This window comes from Salvelinus sp. IW2-2015, linkage group LG36 (assembly GCF_002910315.2).
Source record: "Salvelinus sp. IW2-2015 linkage group LG36, ASM291031v2, whole genome shotgun sequence".
NCBI lineage: Eukaryota > Metazoa > Chordata > Actinopteri > Salmoniformes > Salmonidae > Salvelinus > Salvelinus sp. IW2-2015.
This window is the reverse complement of record NC_036875.1, coordinates 17694801-17715156: the sequence shown is the minus strand read 5'-3', so window position 1 is coordinate 17715156 and position 20356 is coordinate 17694801. Positions and strand designations below refer to the sequence as shown.

The 20356-nt window shown below is 42.3% G+C and overlaps 1 protein-coding gene across 1 annotated transcript in view; it reads right to left on the bottom strand.

Annotated features, from left to right (window-relative positions):
- Window positions 1-1662: 1662 nt before the first annotated feature.
- The window catches only part of mao (monoamine oxidase), a 70666-nt gene continuing 51972 nt past the window's right edge, over window positions 1663-20356 (bottom strand). Inside the window, 14 exon segments of the mRNA XM_070437591.1 lie at window positions 1663-2078; window positions 2215-2277; window positions 9710-9821; window positions 9941-10038; window positions 14646-14668; window positions 14671-14702; window positions 14862-14872; window positions 14874-14916; window positions 15004-15026; window positions 15028-15059; window positions 15062-15100; window positions 16215-16349; window positions 16352-16372; window positions 17131-17284. Coding sequence (XP_070293692.1) covers window positions 1923-2078; window positions 2215-2277; window positions 9710-9821; window positions 9941-10038; window positions 14646-14668; window positions 14671-14702; window positions 14862-14872; window positions 14874-14916; window positions 15004-15026; window positions 15028-15059; window positions 15062-15100; window positions 16215-16349; window positions 16352-16372; window positions 17131-17284 — 942 coding nt within the window. The 3' untranslated portion in view covers window positions 1663-1922.

Sequence of the window (20356 nt, the reverse complement as noted above, 5' to 3'; positions counted from 1 at the left end):
AATCTATTTATTTATCTTTTAATTCCCTCACATTTTCTGAGGAGCAGTATCTTTTAATTCCACTGTTGTTTTGTAAAAAATAATCAAAATAAAAAATAGAGGGATATATCTGATTGGATAGAAATCTTTTCAAAACATATTTTTGTTGGGGGGGAAAAAAATCTATATCTGCTGAAAAAACGGTGAAACTATTTATTCAGTATCATGTGGAAATGTAATATAGCTATAAGGAAACTCAATGCTCTGGCTTCAGCAGAAATAGATGGGAGAAGCAATTTCATAAGGTTAAATAGTCGGTGTATATTTCCCTGGCTAATGGTTAGCCTGCTCAATAAATACTGCCTAATATATTTCTGTAATAAATCTAATACAGCATCTCAACATGTAGCAACGAGAGCATTAAAATAGAATGGTTACAAATAAGGTCTTTCCATAATTACACACGCACGCACACACACACAATAATGCATGGAGAGACAGACACAATAAGTGTACTCACACACGCACGTACGCACGCACAAACGCATGCACGCACAAACGCATGCATGCACAAACACATGCACGCACAAACACATGCACGCACAAACACACAGGGTTAGGTAGTGACATAATGGATGGAGCTCTAGCTTTTGATAAGGGCAGAATATCACATGTTTGTAGTACTGTAGTAATATTCTTAGTATTTTGTTTAGTTTGGTATTTTTTCAAATGGTTAAGGACCCAGACAATAAAAGGATTGTCTCTAAAATGACTTCCAAGTATAATGGGCATCTTCAACATACAGTTTATGATTATCATCGAGGATTGAGCCTCATTGTAAACTATGGCAAATATAAAGTGAAACGCATGATATTTCAAATTTGCTCATAGGAGATTAGAATGGAAACAACAATGACAGAAATCATGATATATGGAGGAAATACATTAAAATACTTCCATTCTCTATACAAGGCATACCATGACTATTAAGAGCAGCTTGATGGAGACACAACTCTAGATGCAGGATTCTGGTTACATTAATAACACAGGTATTCGGACACTATTATAACGTTACTAAACTGTTATTATGACTTTACTAAACGTCATCTTAGAGCTGGTTACAGCTTCTATGCCATTAGAGATCAGATCAGTCAGCACCTAAAATCAGCAGCGGTAATTAACACGGAGGTAACACACACACACGCACGCACGCACGCACGCACGCACGCACGCACGCACGCACGCACGCACGCACGCACGCACACACACACACACACACACACACACACACACACACACACACACACACACACACACAGATAAATTAGTCTTCACTATCCTCAAACAGTCAACGCAGGTTTGTGAATTTATTGGCAATTTCTGGAATGATAATGGTCATCAGAAAAGCTACTGTTTTCTTTTTCAATAACTCTGATTTAGTTGTCATCCTTCATTGGTTAAAGAGTCTGAATCAGACTTATTTTGGTTTATTTTGCTCTCTCTCTCACTCCCCCCTCTCTCTCTCTCACACACACACTCTTTCTCTCTATCCACTCACATCTTCCATCGCAAATCTGAGGTGTCAAAGACACAAATCTTAGCAGAACAGACAACATTATTGTGAGTTGGTCTTGAGAGATGGTCTGTTGGGAGACTGTTTACACTAGTTTTAGAACAATGGATGGGGGCGATGGTACAGTAGTGAATGACAGGGTTAAACAGTCTTTACCAAGGCCTATAACACACAGTGGCTATGTCTAACACGGCATCCTGTTCTCTATATAGTGCATTACTTTAGAACCATAGCCATATATGGTCAAATGTAGTGCACTACTCTTGTTCTGGTCAAAAGAAGTGCACTGTAAAGGGAATAGGGTGCCATTGGAAAATTGCTCTGTAGAGATGCAGGAGAGAAGAAGGAGGAAAGTGGGAGGGGTTTAGGTTTAACTCCGGGTGAGAAGCCCCTTCTTATAGGCCAAAAGGCCTGCTGCCGTGGCAACAGACAGGACAGAGGCTACGCCCAGGAAGTTGATGAACCCACCCACCGACGGGAGGTTCCGCTGCCAGAAGGTGGTAACGAATGGCAGTGGTGGGACTTCCTGTGTGTGAGAGAGAGAGAGCAAGAGAGAGACGGGGGCACAAAGTTAGGTCTACATTCGCTAATGTCCTTTAGATACTTTACATTTAGATTTAAATTTGTTTTATATGTGACTTATAAAGTATTGAAATCCTTACCATTGACTCAGGCTCTGTTTGCCAGATCTGATTCTGAGGAATCCTGCCCATCATACACATGATCTGGAACAACAATTAATTCCTTTACAATACAAAACAATACACAAGACCATGTGTACCACAATTTCTTTGTAATATATTTACATTTTTCTTTTTTGGGGGGTATATGAAATAAATATACACTCCCCTGCGTATTTATTTGGACAGTGAAGCTAAACCTTTCAATTTGGCTAAATACTCCAGCATTGGGATTTAAGATCAAGTTGTAAGGTGGCGCCGACAGACATGGCAGCTCTGCTTCTAGCTCCTAAGCAACTTTGCAGTATATTGTTTTTTGTGTGTTATTTCTTACATTATTAGCTCATAACGTTTTGTGTGTTATTACATAAAGCCGGAAATAACTTTTGGATATCAGAGCGGCGGTAACTCACCAGCATTTCGACCAGGAATACAACTTTCCCAAATTGGATCCTTTGTTCATAACTCCCAGGGCATTTTAAATTATCCCAGAGGATGCTCCACGACGCCTCCTTGGAGAACAGGTATTCAGGAGTGGACTTGTAGTCCAACACAGGAGGTGTGCACACCATCCACCGCTTCCGAGTATATTACTCGCTAATGTTCAGTCTCTGGACAATAAAGTAGACGAGCTCAGGGCGGGGATCTTCTTCCAGAGAGACATCCGGGACTGTAGCATACTCCGTTTCACAGAATCATGGCTCTCTCGGGATATACTGTCCCCATCCATACAGCCAGCTAGGTTCTCAGTACATCGCGCAGACAGGAATAAAAAACTCTCCGGGAAGAAGAAGGGGGGAGTTGTCATGCCCTGACCTTAGAGATCCTTTTTATGTCTCTATTTTGGTTTGGTCAGGGCGTGAGTTGGGGTGGGTATTCTGTGTTCTAAACGGACCAAGCAGCCTGGAAAAAAGGAGAAATGGACATGGGATGACATCCTGGACGGCAAGGGTTCCTGGACATGGGAGGAGATCCTGGCCGGAAGGGATCGCCTTCCATGGGAACAGGTGGAAGCATTGAGGAAGGCGGAGGCAGCGACGAAAGCAGAGCGGCAGCGTTACGAGGGAACACAGCTGGCATGGAAGCCTGAGAGGTAGCCACGGGGAGTTTGGCTGAGTCAGGTTTTGAGCCAACTCCCCGTGCTTACCGTGGCGAGCGTCGTACAGGAACCATGTTATGCGGTGGAGCGCACCATGTCTCCAGTACGCGTTCTTAGCCCGGTGGCTACATTCCAGCTCCCCGCATCTGCCGGGCTAGGGTGAGCATCCAGCCAGAACGGGTTGTGCCAGCCCTGCTCTCCAGACCTCCAGTGCGCCTCCACGGCCCAGTGTATCCGGTGCCTCKGCCAAGGAYARRGCCTCCTGTATGTCTCTCCAGCCTGGTGAGYCCTGTGCCTGCGCCCAGAACTAATCCTCCTGTGTGTCTCCCCAGCCTCGGAGCCCTGGCAGCTCCACGTACCAGACTGCCCATACGTCTCCGCCCTCCAGTGATGATCCATGGCACGAAGCCTCCATTGAGGATCCATGGCAAGAAGCCTCCAGTGATATCCATGGCACGAAGCCTCCATGTATGATCCAATGGACAAGAAGCCTCCAGTGATATCCATGGCAAGAAGCCCAGTGATGATCCTATGGCACGACACCTCCAGTGATGATCCATGGCACCATGCCCCATATGTCATAGCAAGAAGCCTTCAGTGATTCATCATGGCACGAAGCCCCAGTGATGATCCATGGCAAGAAGCCTCCAGTGATGATCCATGGCACGAAGCCTCCAGTGATTTCCATGGCAAAGGCCTCCAGTGATGATCCATGCACGAAGCCTCCAGAGGATCATGGCACGAAGCCTCCAACGGAAGGCCTCCAGTCGGAGCCTCCAGCACGCCTCCAGTCCGAGACTCTCCAGCGATGGCCTCCAGTCCGACCTCCAGCTACTTCTCCAGTCCGGAGCCTCCAGCGACGTCTCCAGTCCGGAGCCTCCAGCTTATTCTCCAGTCCGGAGCCTCCAGCGACGTTCTCAGTCCGGAGTCTCCAGCGACGCCTCCAGATGACGTCTCCAGTCCGAGCCTCCACGACGGTCTCCAGTCCGAGCCCCCAGCGAGGTGCCCAGTCCGGCGACGCAGCGAGGGGCCCAGTCCCCGCAGCGAGACATGCCCAGTCCGCGGGCCCGCAACGAGGGGTGCTCAGTCCAGGGCCCGCAACGAGGGTGCCCAGTCCGGGCCCGCAACGAGGGTGCCCAGTCCGTGGTCGGCGACGAGGGTCCCCGCACCAGAGGTGCCACCAAAGTGTGGTGAGCCAGTGTGGAGCGGGGTCTGCGTCCCGCACCTGAGCCGCCACCGTGGATAGATGCCCACCCAGACCCTCCCCTATAGGTTTAGGTTTTGCGGCCGGAGTCCGCACCTTTGGGGGGGGGGGGGGGTACGTCACGCCCTGACCTTAGAGATCCTTTTTATGTCTCTATTTTGGTTTGGTCAGGGCGTGAGTTGGGGTGTTATTCTATGTTCTATGATTTGTATTTCTATGTTTTGGCCGGGTAGGGTTCTCAATCAGGAACAGCTGTCTATCGTTGTCTCTGATTGAGAAGCCCTTTTTTCCACCTGTCTTTGGTGGGAAGTTKACTTTGTTTAGTTGTTTAGGGCACATAGCCTTTAGCTTCACGGTTTGTTTTTGTAGTGTTTATTGTTTTGTTCGGCGTCATTTTTATTAAATAAAGGAAAATGTACGCTCACCACGCTGCACCTTGGTCCTCTTCTTTTAACGGCCGTGACAGGTGGTGTATGTTTCATGATTAGCTACTCATGGTGTGATAGTGATAATACACAGAAACTCAAGTCCTTTTGTGTACCCAACCTAAAATACCTCACAATCAAATGCCAACCATATTACCTCCCAAAATAATTATCTTCGGTTATAGTAACAGCCGTGTATATTCCCTCTCAAGACGATTCCACGACTACCCTCAAGGAATTACACTGGACTTTATGCAAACTAGAAACCACATATCTGAGGCCGCATTTATTTTAGCTGGGGATTTTAACAAAGCAAATTTAAGGAAATTGCTACCGAAGTTCTATCAACACATTGACTGTAGTTGACTGTAGTACTCGCGCTGGGAAAACACTCAACTACTACTACTCCCCCTTTCGAAATGCCTAAAAGACCCTTCCTCGCCCTCCCTTCGGCAAATCAGATCACGACTGCATTTTGCTCCTCCCTTCCTATTGGCAGAATCTCAAACAGGAAGTAGCCGTGCTAAGGTCTATTCAACGCTGGTCTGACCAATCGGAATCCATGCTTCAAGATTGTTTTTATCACGTGGACTGGGATATGCTCTGGGGTGCCTCTAATAACACTGACGTATACACGGATACAGTGACTGAGTTCATCAGGAAGTGTATAGGGGATGTTGTTCCCACTGTGACTATTAAAATCTACCCAAACCAGAAACTGTGAATAGATGGTAGCATTCGCTCAGAACTGCCACATTTAAGCATGGCAAGGTGACTGAGAATATGGTTGAATACAAACAGTGTAGTTATTCCCTCCGTAAGTCAATCAAACATGCAAAACGTCAGTACAGAGACAAAGTGGAGTCGCAATTCAATGGCTCAGACATAAGATGTAAGCGTGTTAACCCTCGCAAGGCTGCTGGCCCAGACGTCATCCCTAGCCGCGTCCTCAGATAATGCGCAGACCAGCTAGCTGGAGTGTTTACGGACATATTCAATCTCTCCTTGTCCCAGTCTGCTCTCCCCACTTGCTTCAAGATATCCACATTGTTCCTGTACCCAAGAAAGCAAAGGTAACTGAATTAAATTACTATCGTCCCGTAGCACTCACTTCTGTCATCATTAAGTGCTTTGAGAGTCTAGTTAAGGATCATATCACCTCTACTTTACCTGACAACCTAGACCCACTTCAATTTGCTTACTGCCCCAATAGATCCACAGACGATGCAATCACCATAGCACTGCACACTGCCCTATCCCATCTGGACAAGAGGAATACCTACGTAAGAATGCTATTCATTGACTATAGCTCAGCCTTTAACATCACAGTACCCTTCAAGCTCATCATTAAGCTCGGGACCATGGGTTTGAACCCCGCACTGTGCAACTGGGTCCTGGACTTCCTGACGGGTCGCCCCCAGGTGGTGAAGGTAGGACACAACACCTCCACTTTGCTTATCCTTAACACAGGGGCCTCACAAGGGTGCATGCTCAGCCCCCTCCTGTACTCTCTGTTCACCCATGACTGCGTGGCAATGCATGCCTCCAACCAATCATCAAGTTTGCAGACAGCATAGCAGTAGTAGGCCTGATTACCAACAATGACGAGACAGCCTACACGGAGGAGGTGAGAGTGGTGCCAGGAAAATAACCTCTCCCTCAATGTCAACAAAACAAAGGAGCTGATCGTGGACTTCAGGAAACAGCAGAGGGAGCATGCCCCTATCCACATCGATGGGACCGCAGTGGAGAAGGTGGAAAGCTTCAAGTTCCTCGGCGTACACATCACTGAATGTATTCAGATCCCTACACTTTTTCCACATTTTGTTACGTTACAGCCTTATTCTAAAATCGATTAAATAAAGAAAGAAATTCAGCAATCTACACACAATACCAAAGCGAAAACAGGTTAAACACTTTTTTGCAAATGTATTAAAAATAGAAATACCTTACTTACATAAGTATTCAGAACCTTCGCTATGAACCTCGAAATTGAGCTCAGGTGCATCCTGTTTCCATTGATCATCCTTGAGCTGTATCTACAACTTGATTGGAGTCCACCTGTGGTAAATTCAAATGATTGGATCTGATTTGGAAAGGCACACACCTGTATATATAAGGTCCCACAGTTGACAGTGCATGTCAGAGCAAAACCTAAGCCATAAGGTTGAAGGAATTGTCCATAGAGCTCTGAGACAGGATTGTGTCGAGGTACAAATCTGGGGAAGGGTACCAAAACATTTCTGCAGCATTGAAGGTCCCCAAGAACACAGTGGCCTCCATCATTCTTGAATGGAAGAAGTTTGGAACAACCAAGACACTTCCTAGAGCTGGCCGCCCGGCCAAACTGAGCAATCTGGGGAGAAGGGCCTTGGTCAGGGAGGTGACCAAGAACCTGATGGTCACTCTGACAGAGCTCTAGAGTTCCTCTGTGGAGATGGGAGAACCTTCCAGAAGGACAACCATCTTTGCAGCACTCCACCAATCAGGCCTTTATGGTAGAGTGGCCAGACGGAAGCCACTCCTCAGTAAAAGGCACATGACAGGCCGCTGGGAGTTTTCCAAAAACAAGATTCTCTGGTCTGATGAAACCAAGATTGAACTCTTTGGCCTGTATACCAAGTGTAACGTCTGGACGAAACCTGGCACCATCCCTACGGTGAAGCATGGTGGTGGCAGCATCATGCTCTGGGGATGTTTTTCAGCGGCAGGGATTAGTCAGGATCGAGGGGAAAATGAATGGAGCAAAGTACAGAGATCCTTGATGAAAACCTGCTCCAGAGTGCTTAGGACCTCAGACTGGGGCGACGGTTCACTTTCCAACAGGACAACGACCCTAAGCACACGGCCAAGACAACGCAGGAGTGGCTTCGTGGACAAGTCTCTAAATGTCCTTGAGTGGCACAGCCAGAGCCCAGACTTGAACCCGATTGAACATCTCTGGAGAGATCTGAATATAGCTGTGCAGCAAAGCTCCCCATCCAACCTGACAGAGCTTGAGAGGATCTGCAGAGAAGAATGGGAGAAACTCCCCAAATAAAGGTGTGCCAAGCTTGTAGCGTCATACCTAAGAAGACTCGAGGCTGTAATTCCTGCCAAAGGTCCTTCAACAAAGTACTGAGTAAAGGGTCTGAATACATATGTAAATGTGATATTTCAGTTTTTAATTTTTTATAAATTAGCACCAAAAAACACTTTTTTTTTTAGCTTTGTCATTATGGGGTATTGTGGGTAGATTGATGAGGAAAACAAACAATTTAATACATTTTAGAAAAAGCCCGTGACGTAACAAAATGTCAAGGGGTCTGAATTTTTACCAAACTAGGCAAGTCAGTTAAGAACAAATTCTTATTTTCAATGACGGCCTAGGAACAGTGGGTTAACTGCCTTGTTCAGGGGCAGAACAACAGATTTTTTCCTTGTCGGCTCAGGGATTTGATCTCGCAACCTTTCGCTTACTAGTCCAACGCTCTCACCACTAAGCTACCTGCCGTATCTGTTTTACCATTTAGAATTCAGGGCACCTTATATATCTAGTCCCCCCATTTGAAGGTGTCATAAGTATTTGGACAAACTCCGTCTTCACTTCTCCTCCACATTTACTGGATTGGTTGAACAGTGCAGAAGAGAACCTCCCCTGACAGTTTTTTTCTTGTCAGGACCAAAAAAAATTGAAGACAAAGGGAGATACCTAGTTAGTTGTACAACTGAATGCATTCAACTGAAATGTATCTTCCACATTTAACCCAACCCCTCTGAAACAGAGATGTGCAGGGGGCTGCCTTAATCGACATCCACAGCGCCCGGGGAACAGTGGATTAACAGTCTTGCTCAACCAGGATTCAATCCAGCAACCTTTCAGTTACTGGCCCAATTCTCCTACCCGCTACCTGCTAACCTCCCCTGTTATTACTAATGGTGAGAGATTAGCATGTTTTGGGGGCATAATTTTGTGCGTCTGTAACTTTCTCACTCATCATTATTCACTCATCATTCATTATTATCCATAATCACGGTAGCATTCACATTAATGTAGAAGTGTTCAGAAACATATTATTTTCTTATTTCCAATAAAAATTACACAAAACATTATTTACCATTCATTTCTATTGGGCACAACATAATCCGAAACACAACCAAAACAAACTGCAAATGCATCCAACAAGTTTGTAGAGTCACAAGCTTGATGTAGTCATTGTGTGCTAGAAATATTGGACCAAATACTAAACTTTTGACTAAATGTAGTACACTATAAGTGAATTTGTCCAAATACCTATGATATCTTAAAATGGGGGGACTAGATATAAAGTGCATTCATTTGGAAACGGTAAAACAGATATGTACTGTATGAAAGTACCCTGAAATTAAAGGTGACATTCGGTACTGTCACCTCATATAAAACATTTGATCTCAAATCCAAAATGTTAGCGTATAGAGTAAAATAAAACGTTTTAGCTTCACTGTCCAAATAAATATGTACACTTTTAGAACAAAATTAGCTATCTAGAACCTAAAAGGATTCTTCAGCTGTCCCCATAAGATAACCCTTTGAAGAACCCTTTTAGGTTCCATTTAGAACCCTTTTGGTTCCAGGTAAAACCCTTTTGTGTTCCATGAAGGACCCTTTCCACAGAGGGTTCAACATGGAACCAAAAAGGATTCTCCTATGGGGACAGCCGAAGAACCCTTCTGGAACCCTTTTCTCTAAGAGTATAGGGGAGTGTATTACTGCATTGTGAAGGCTCTCACCTCTCTGGCGGCCCTCTCCCCTGCCTGAACAGCCCCCTCCATGTAGCCACTCCACTCAGTAGCTGTCTCTGTGCCTGCAAAGTACAGTCTGCCTACTGGCTTCCTGAGAACCCTAAAAAGAGAAGGGAGGAGTAGAGGGAGCGGAAGGTGAGAGGGAGGAGGGGAGGTATAAAGGTTAAATAAAAGGTGTGTGTGTGTGTGTGTGTGTGCGCACGCGTGTCTGCTACTTACTTGCCGTACTGGGTGAGTATACCAGGGGGGAAGTAAGCAGTGTAGCAGCCTCCAGAATACTCCTCCTCACACCAGTTCTTCTCCTCGTAGTGCACAGGCTGGGCGAGAGAGGACTGGGGGTTAGTACTCATATCAAACTTAAAGCTACAATCCTTAGTTGCTACATCCATCCTTGGACCTATACATTTATGATAAATACCCATTGATTGTTTAAGAATAAAACGTTTATAGGCCTGATGAGCTTAGTGTGCCCTTTCCACAGAGGACCCTTTCCACAGAGGGTTCAACATGGAACAGTGTGTGTGTGTGTGTGTGTGTGTGTGTGTGATGTGTCTGTGTGTTGTGTGTGTGGTGTTGTGTGTGGTGTGTGTGGTGTGTGTGTGTGTGTGTGTATAGTGTGTGTGTGTGGTGTGTGTGATTGTGTGTGTGTTAATTACTCTGCTGATTTAGGTGCTGACTGATCTGATCTCTAATGACATAGTCATGATGTTACCCCATCAGAACCCAAAATTATAAGCTTTGTTTTACTATAATGTTTGCAAACAAATTAAATATAAACAAATACGTTGTTACAGTCTCAAAACATCGTTTTAAAACTATAATTGCATGGTCAGTGCTTGCATCCATAGTAGTATAGTAGTAGTAAGTAGTAGTAGTGTCATATAGGTAGTAGTAGTAGTAGTAGTAGTAGTCATAGTAGTAGTAATAGTAGTCATAGTAGTAGTAGGTATAGTCCATAGTAGTAATTAATAGTAGTAGTAGTAGGTCATAGTAGTCAGTAATAGTAGTCATAGTAGTAGTAAGTAGTAGTCATAGTAGTAGATAATAGTAGTCATAGTAGTAGTAGTCATATTAGTAGTAAGTAGTGTAGTAGTAGTAGGTAGTAGTAGTATCATAGTAGTAGTAAATAGTAGTCATAGTAGTACGTTCATAAGTAGTAGTCAATAGTAGTCATAGTAGTAGTAGTCATATTAGTAGTCAGTAAAGTAGTAGTAGTCAGTTAGTCATAGTAGTAGGTCATAGTAGTATAGTAGTAGTAGTAGTATAGTAGTCAGTAGTTAGTAGTAATAGTAGCCATAGTGTAGTAGTCATATTAGTAGTAGTAGTAGTAGTAGTAGTAGTAAGTAGTAGTGCATAGTAGTAGTAATAGTAGTCATAGTATAGTAGTCATATTAGTAGGAGTTAGTAGTATTATTAGTAGCTAGTAGTAGTAGTCTAGTAGTAGTAATAGTAGTATCAGTAGTAGTAATAGTATCATAGTGAAGTAGTAATAGTAGTCATAATAGTAGTAATAGTAGTCATAGTAGTAGTAGTAGTAGTCAAGTCAGTAGGGTAGTAGTCCATATAGTAGTGCAGTAGTAGTAAGTAGTAGTCATAGTAGTAGTAGTAGTTAGTCATTAGTAGTAAGTATAGGTATCTATAGTTAGATAGTAATAGTAGTATAGTAGTAGTATAGTACGTATAAGTCTAGTAGTCATAGTAGTAGAGTCATATTAGTAGAGTTGTATACCGTATAGTAGTAGTAGTAATCATAGTAGATAGTTCCAAAGTAGTAGTCATTAGATAGAGCTAGCTAGTAGGTACGTCTATAGTAGTAGTAATAGTCAGTCAGTAGTACTTAGTAGTAATAGTAGTCAGTAGTAGTAGTAGTATAGTCATAGTAGTAGTAATAGTAGTCATGAGTAGTAGTAGATATCTAGTATAGTAGTAGTAGTAGTAGGGTAGATAGTAGTAGTATAATAGTTCATAAGTAGTAGTCATATTAGTAGTAGTAGTAGTGAGTATGTAGTTAGTGCTAGTCATAGTAGTAGTAATAGTAGTTCATAGTAGTAATAGTAGTCAAGTGAGTTGTTGTATTTTAATAGTAGTAAGTAGTCAGTAGTAGTAGTATATAGTGTCAGTCAGTAGTAGTAGTCAGTATGTAGTAGTAGATAGTAGTATGTTAGTTAGTTAGTAGTCAAGTAGTAGTCAAGTAGAGTAGTAGGTGTCCATATAGTAGTAGTAATGAGTCATAGTAGAGTAATATTAAGTATAGTTAGTAGTAGTCATAGTTAAGTAGTAGTATATAGCTAGTCAGTAGTCTAGTAGTTTAGTAGTTTAGTCGTCATATGAGTAGATACGTAGTATAGTAGTAGTATACAGCTAGCCTGTCCAGTCAGTAGAGAGTATCGTCATAATGTAGTATGTACTCCATCAGTAGTATTATTTAGAGTAGTATAGTAGTCATAGTATGTCATAGATGTAGTTCATAGAGTAGATAGTTCATATAGTAGTATAGTAGATATGGTATAGTAGTAGATAGTAGCTAGTAGTAGTAGGATGAAGTATGAGTGTAGTCAGTATATAGGTAGTATAGCTAAGTAGTAGTCAGGTAGTAGTAAGTCAAGTAGTAGTCAAGTATAGGAAGTCATAGTCTAGTAGTAGTAGTAGTAAGATAGTGCTTAGTATAGTCATAGTAGTTAGTTATAGTAGTACTCATAGTATGGTCAATGAGTTAGTCATTGCGTAGTAAGGTACGTTCATAGTAGTAGGCAGAGTAGTATAGCATAGAGTAGTAGTCTCATTTATAATAAGTGTAGTAGCTATCTAGTAGTATAAGTAGTCATAGTAGTATATTAGTATAGATAGTAGTCCATAGTGCAGCCAGTCAGTTGAGGTAGTTGTAGTCATGAGTAGTAGTGTAGTGATGAGTATAGTAGTAAGTAGAACATAGTAGTAGTAGTTTGTCAGTCAGTAGTAGTCATAGTATATTAGTGATGATTAGTAGTACGTTTTAGTAGTAGTAGTAGTGGATGTAGTAGATAGGATAGGTACAGTGTAGAAGAGTGTAGCATAGTAGTAGCATAAGCTTAGTAGTAAGTAGTAGTAGTGTAGTAGTAGTAGTAGTAGTAGTAGTAGTAGTAGTAGTAGTAGTAATGCTATAGTCATAAGTATGATATGTAACGTGTAGTAGTATGTCAGTATGAGTCAGTATAGTTAAGTAGTCTAGTAGTAGTATTAGGTAAGTATAGTAGTTAGTAGTATAGTAGTAAGATAATAGTTATAGTACCAATTCCCCCATTCTCATATCATATCTTTCAGACGTAGTATGGTAGTAGTAGTAGTAGTAGAGCATAGTAGTGTAGTGCATAGAGTCAGTAGTAATAGTAGTCATAGTAGTACGTATAGTAGGTCATATCAAGTATATATATTATTATTAATGTAGTTAGTGTTAGTCATAGTAGTAGTATAGTAGTCATGTAGTAGTAATAGTAGTCAGTAGGTATATTAGTGTGAGTAGTGTGTGAGTAGTAGCTAGTAAGTAGTGCGATAGTAGTAGTTAGTAGATATGTACGTAGTCGAGTGTAGCTAGTAGTTAGTAGTAGTAGTCTAATAGTAGTAGTAGTATAGTAGTAGTAGTAGTAGTAGTATCAGTAGAGGTAGTAAATAAGTAGTATCATAGTAGTAGTATTAGTAGTAGAGTCATAGTAGTAGTAACTAGTAGTTCATATTAGTAGTAGTAGTGTAGTTAGTAAGAGTAGTAGTATGTAGTAGTAGTGTAGTAATCAGTCATATTTAGTCATAATGTAGTGTAGTAGTAGTTAGTAGAAATCAGTACGTCAGTAGTTAGATCATTAGTAGCTAGTTAGTAGTCATAGTAGTAGTAGTAGTAGTAGTAGTAGGAGAGCATAGTAGTCATCAGTAGTAGTAGTAGTACGTAAGTAAAGTTTAGTCATATTAGTCATATTTAGTAGTAGTTAGTAGTATAGTAGTATAGTGTCATAGTATTAGTAGTAAGTAGTAGTCAAAGTACCGGATAGATATAGTAGTAAGTATGTAGTAGGTAGCAGTAGTAGTATGTAGTAGTAGTGAGTAGTGTAGTTGAGACTAGTAAGATCGTTAGATAGTAGTATAAGTAGTCAGTAGTAGTAGTACGTAGTCAGAGTCAGAGTGCATGCAGTAGTAGTTAGTAGATAGTAGTAGTAAGTGATAGTTCAGTGTGCATAGTAGTCGATAGTAGTAGTTAGTCATAGTACAGTAGTAGTACTATAGTAGTAGTAGTAGCAGTAGTAGGCATAGTTAGTAGTAGTAGTAGTAGTAGTAGTAGGTAGTCATCAGTAGTTCAGTCAGTAGTATAGTATAGTAGCTAGTAGTAGTAGTAGTTAGTAGTGTAGTAGTAGTAGTAGTAGTCATAGTAGTAGTAGTAGTAGTAGTGTTAGTAGCGTAGTAGTCATAAAGATAAGTAGGTAGTAGTAGTAGTAAGAGTCATATTAGTCATATTAGTGTAGTGAGTAGTAGTAGTAGTAGTAGTAGTAGTGTAGTTCAGAGTAGTATAGTCATAGTGATAGTGTTAGTGTAGTATAGTAGTAGTAGTAGTAGTAGTAGTAGTAGTAGTATAGTAGTAGTAGTATAAGTAGTAGTTAGTAGTAGTAGTAGTAGTAGTAGGTAGTAGTAGTATAGAGTATAGCAGTAGTAGTCAAGTAGTAGTTAGTAGTATAGTAGTAGTAAGTAGTAAGTAGTAGTAAGTAGTCATAGTAGTAGAGTAGTAGTAGTCATAGTTAGTAGTATAGTAGTAGTAGTAGTAGTAGCAGTATAGTCTAGTAGTAGAGTAGTAGTAGTAGTAGTAGTCATAGTAGTAGTAGTTAGTAGTAGTAGTCATAGTATAGTAGAGTAGTAAGTAGTAGAGTATAGTAGTAACATAGTAGTAGTAATGGTTCCACTTCACATGCAGAGCCTCCTCTGAGCCAGCACTCTGGAGTAGATCTCACAGATCCTCTTCTTCCTACAGGGACAACAACCATTTTAAGGGTTAAGGAAAGATAGGGTTAAACTCTCAATGCTAGTGCACATGGACATTCCTACTAGCATAGTATACACATGAGGAAGTGAGTAAAACGCACTGTAGGTACTGAACACGGTAAACCAGTCAGACAGAGTTTACCTCTCCTCTCGGGGTCAGTTCACATAGCTTCCTACACTTGCGGGCCAGGATGAAGCTGTGACAGAAATACAGTTATTACCACAGTTTCTTGTCTCTATGGGTAATCATAATGGGATGCAGGAAACTAAATATCTGTGTTTACCCCATAATGGCAGGCACAGTTCCCATCAGGCTTTGTGTCATCCAGAGTCAAGCTGTTGGGGCCTCTTCCTCCTCGATCACCATAGTGCCACAGTACCTGAGAGAGGGGAGGAGTGAGATACATGAGAGAGGAAGGAGGACAGGAAGAGAGAAGGGATCAAAGACAGGCAATAGGAAGGAAAGGAAGAGAGGAGAGAGAAGGGATCAATAGACATGGATAAGGAGAAAGAAGAGAGGAGAGAGAAGGGATCAATAGACAGGAATAAGGAGGAAAGGAAGAGAGGAGAGAGAAGGATCAATAGACATGGATAAGAGAAAGGAAAGAGGAGAGAGAAGGGTCAATAGACAGAATAAGAGAACAGAGGAATCAATAGACAGGATAAGGAGGAAAGAAGAGAGGAGAGAGAAGGATCAATAGAACAGGAATAAGGAGGAAAGGAAGAGAGGAGAGAGAGGATCAATAGACATGGATAAGGAGGAAAGGAAGAGAGGAGAGAGAGAGAAGGGATCAATAGACAGGAATAAGGAGGGAAGGAAGAGAGGAGGAGAAGGATCAATAGACATGGATAAGGAGGGAAGGAAGAGAGGAGAGAGAAGGATCAATAGACAGGATAAGGAGGGGAGGAAGAGAGGAGAGAGAAGGGATCAATAGACATGGATAAGGAGGAAGGAAGAGAGGAGAAGAAAGGATCAATAGACAGGAATAAGGAGGGAGGAAGATAGGAGAGAGAAGGGATCAATAGACATGGATAAGGAGGGAAGGAAGAGAGGAGAGAGAAGGGATCAATAGACATGGATAAGGAGGAAGGAGAGAGAGGAGAGAAGGAGGATCAATAGACATGGATAAGGAGGGAAGGAAGAGAGGAGAGAAAAGGGATCAATAGACATGGATAAGGAGGGAAGGAAGATAGGAGAGAGAAGGGATCATAGACATGGATAAGGAGGGAAGGAAGAGAGGAGAAGAAGGATCAATAGACATGGATAAGAGGGAAGGAAGATAGGAGAGAGAAGGGATCAATAGACATGGATAAGGAGGGAAGGAAGAGAGGAGAGAGAAGGGATCAATAGACATGGATAAGGAGGAAAGGAAGAGAGGACATCTATCTCTCAGTCCTTCATTTATTTCTCCAAGTTATCTCCTAGTATACCACATATTGATGACAGAGCCCATGGACCCTCCCTCTCTCCCTCCCTCACTCCCTCTCTCCTTACCTTTCTTCCTCCAGAAGTTATCTCTGTAGTAGACCATACACTTAATGACAGAGCCCATGGGGACCCTGTGGATCAGCTGGTTTCTGAGCGGGGGCAGCTCGGGGTTAAAGTGCATCTTCAGGTTCAGACCAGGGCGGTTGCCACAATCACATACTTGGCTGGGAGAAACAAAACACACCAGAGAAGAGTTGAGGCCTACGTGGTGTGTAGTGTGTACCTCCCCAGTTCTTCCCGGGTGACTAAGCAGCTCTAGGGCACTTCTGCTTAATGGGTTTTAACAGGGAAAGAGGATGTGGTCTGGATAGAGAGATGAAGACCAGCTTACTGACAACAATGTCCTCAGGCTTACACACACACACAGGCACACACACATGCACTCCCGCCCCCGCCCGCACACACACAAATGCAGACAAACATACGCACGCATGCAGGGCACATAGGCACGCACGCACACACAAACTAAGGTGTCCTGTAAGTACAGAGTTGTATGGATAAATGAAGGATTCCTAGAATGTTCCAGGAGTTCTAGAATGCAGGTTTACAGTAGTCACAACATGGACCTCATGAGGTGTCATGTATTATGAATATACAAGCTCTAGATGGCAGCAGAGGCACAACCTGAAATCAGTAGGTTACAACAGAGTGGAATGTGCACTTTATAAACCGCTAACTTACAGCAACAAGTTACCTGTAAGTTACTGTAAAAAAACAGGTACAATATGTTCCTGTCAACTGCAAAGAAACTTTGGTTAAATTAAAGTTTTCTGGGAAGTTACGGTAACATACTGTTACTTTTTTTACAATAACTAAAAGGTAACTGGGTGCCAGTAAGTTACCACAAAAACAAGTTGCATTTTTTACAGTGTGGGCTGACATCATCAATAGGTTGATGGATTGGAGACGACTGCTCTCTCACCCACCTTGTATGTTTCCTTGTTGAGAGTCTCAACCTCGACCATGTCCCCTGTCTGGTCGATCCTGTAGACGGGAGATTCCATCTTGACACACTCACCCAGCTCCTTGGCCATACACTCACTGATCTGGCTGGAACCGCCCACAAACTTCCTCTCCTGAAATGTAAATACTGTATCATCAGTCATATGAATCAAATACACGCAATGGTAATAAGGCCTAACCTGCTCCAAGAGGGCGCTGCTCTGCGACTGACCCCGTGCTGCTTCCAGCCTCTGTGTGTTTGTGTAATGTTCAGAGGGTTGGGAAAAACATAAGATAGGGAAAGGCACCTTTATTTTACAGTGGACTATTACTGAAGTGCACTACTTTTGACAAAGTTAGATATAGTATTCTCTATAGGCTGAATCCTAACGCCAGAATACGCGCTATCCTAATCCTAATGACATCAGTGCCAGATTTACACCCTATGAGACATGAAATTGTTGTTCTGTTCCTTCTTCTGCATCCCTAAATATACCTAAGACACTCAGACTGAGGACAATTTATCTGCAGAGAATATGCAACTATGCTTGGCATGCATGGCAATTGACTTCAACATAGGATGCAGGCCAGGCAGCAGGCTGTTAGCCAGCCTGCCAGCTTAGTGGAGTCTGCCACTAGCACAGTCAGTGTAGTCAGCTCAGCAATCCCCATTGAGACCGTGTCTGTGCCTCGACCTCGGTTGGGCAAAACTAAACATGGCGGTGTTCGCCTTAGCAATCTCACTAGGATAAAGACCTCCTCCATTCCTGCCATTATTGAAAGAGATCGTGATACCTCACATCTCAAAATAGGGCTACTTAATGTTAGATCCCTCACTTCAAAGGCAGTTATAGTCAATGAACTAATCACTGATCATAATCTTGATGTGATTGGCCTGACTGAAACATGGCTTAAGCCTGATGAATTACGTGTTAAATGAGATTCACCTCTGTTACACTAGTGACCATACCCCCGTTGCATCCCGCAAATGGCGAGTGTTGCTAACATTTACAGATAGCAAACATTCAATTTACAATAAAAAAAAAAATGCTTTTCGTCTTTTGAGCTTCTAGTCATGAAATCTATGCAGCCACTCAATCACTTTTTATAGCTACTGTTTACAGGCCTCCGGCCATATACAAGCATTCCTCACTGAGTTCCCTGAATCTCTATCGGACCTTGTAGTCAAGCAGATTAATTATTCACATTTTTGGTGATTTAATATTCAATGGAAAAAGTCCACAGACCCACTCCAAAAGGCTTTCGGAGCCATCAATCGACTCAGTGGGTTTTGTTCCAACATGTCTCTGATCTACTCACTGTCCACAGTTCATACTCTGACCTAGTTTTTGTCCCATAGAATAAAGGTGTTGTATATCTTAATGTTTTTCCTCAAATCCTACTATTCGACCACCATTTTATTACGTTTGCAATCTGCAACAAATAATCTCTCAGACCCCAACCAAGATGCATCAAAAGTCGTGCTAAAATCTCAGTACAACACAAAGATTCCTTTGATGCCCTTCCAGACTCCCTCTACCTACCCAAGGACGTCAGAAGACAAAAAATCATGTTAACCACCCTAACTGAGGAGACTCAATTTTACCTTGCGCAATATCCTAGATCAGTTGCACCCCTAAAAACTAAAAACATTTTGTCATAAGAAACTAGCTCCCTGGTATATACAGAAATACCCCGAGCTCTGAAGCAAGCTTCCAGAAAATTGGAACGGAAATGGCGCCACACCAAACTGGAAGTCTTCCGACTAGCTTGAAAGACAGTACCGTGCAGTAATCGAAGAGCCCTCACGTGCACTGCTCGATCATCCCTAGTTTCCAACTTAATTAGGAAAGTAAGAACAATCCGAAATGCATTTTGACTACTAGTCGCGAAAGGCTAACAAACAGCAGCATTCCCCAAAGTGAGGATGGCTTTCACCTCAGCAGTTAATACATTCATGATACTATCTTGAGGAAAAAGATCATGATCATTAGAAAGCAAATTACGGACTCCTCTTTAAATCTGCGTATTCCTCCAAAGCCTCAGCTGTCCTGAGATCTGCAAAACCTGCCAGCACCTAGGATCAAGAAGAGACAATTAAGTGTTTTAGTACGATACTCTGACACAATATGAAAATAATCATGCCTCTAAACCTCAAGCTGCATATCGACCCTATCCAACTAAACTACTGAAAGAGCTGCCTCCTTGTTTGGCCCTCCTATGTTGACATAATAAACGTCTCCTCTATCCACCGATATGACCAAAACTCAACAAAATTGGCAGAATAAAGCCTCTCTTGTAACAAAGCCAAACCTTGCCCCAGAAAATATAAAAAAACTATCGCCATGATCGAATCTTCCATTCCTCTCAGAAAAATGTTAGAAAAAGCTGTTGCACAGCAACTCACTGGCCTTCCTGAAGACAAACAATGTATACGAATGCTTCAGTCTGTTTTAGACCCCATCATAGCACTGAGACTGCACTTGTGAGGTGGTAAAATGACCTTTTAATGCCGTCAGACCGAGGCTCTGCATCTGTCCTGTGCTCCTAGACCTCAGTTGCGCCTTTTAATTCCCATCGATCACCACATTTCTTTTGAGATTGGAAAACCCAAATTGTCTACACGGACAAGTTCTGCCTGGTTAAGATCTTATCTGTCGAAAGATATCAGTTGTCTCTGTGAATGGTTTGTCCTCTGACAAATCAACTGTACATTTCGGTGTTCCTCAAGGTTCCATTTTAAGACCACTACTGTTTTTCACTATATATTTGACCTCTTGGGGATGTCATTCGAAAACATAATGTAACTTTCACTGCTATGCGGATGACACACAGCTGTACATTTCAATGAAACATGTGAAGCCCCAAAAGGCCCTCGCTAGAAGCCTGTGTTTCAGACATAAGAAGTTATGCTGCCAAACTTTTCTATTTAAACTCGGACAAAACAGAGATGCTTGTTCTAGTACCAAAGAAACAAAGAGATCTTCTGTTGAATCTGACAATTAATCTTATGGTTGTAAAGTCGTCTGAATAAAAACTGTGAAGGCCTCGCGTTACTCTGGACCCTATCTCTCTTTTGACGAACATAATCAAGACTGTTTCAAGGACAGCTTTTTCCATCTACGTAACATTGCAAAAATCAGAAACTTTCTGTCCAAAAATGATGCAGAAAATAATCCATGCTTTGTTACTTCCCAGGTTAGACT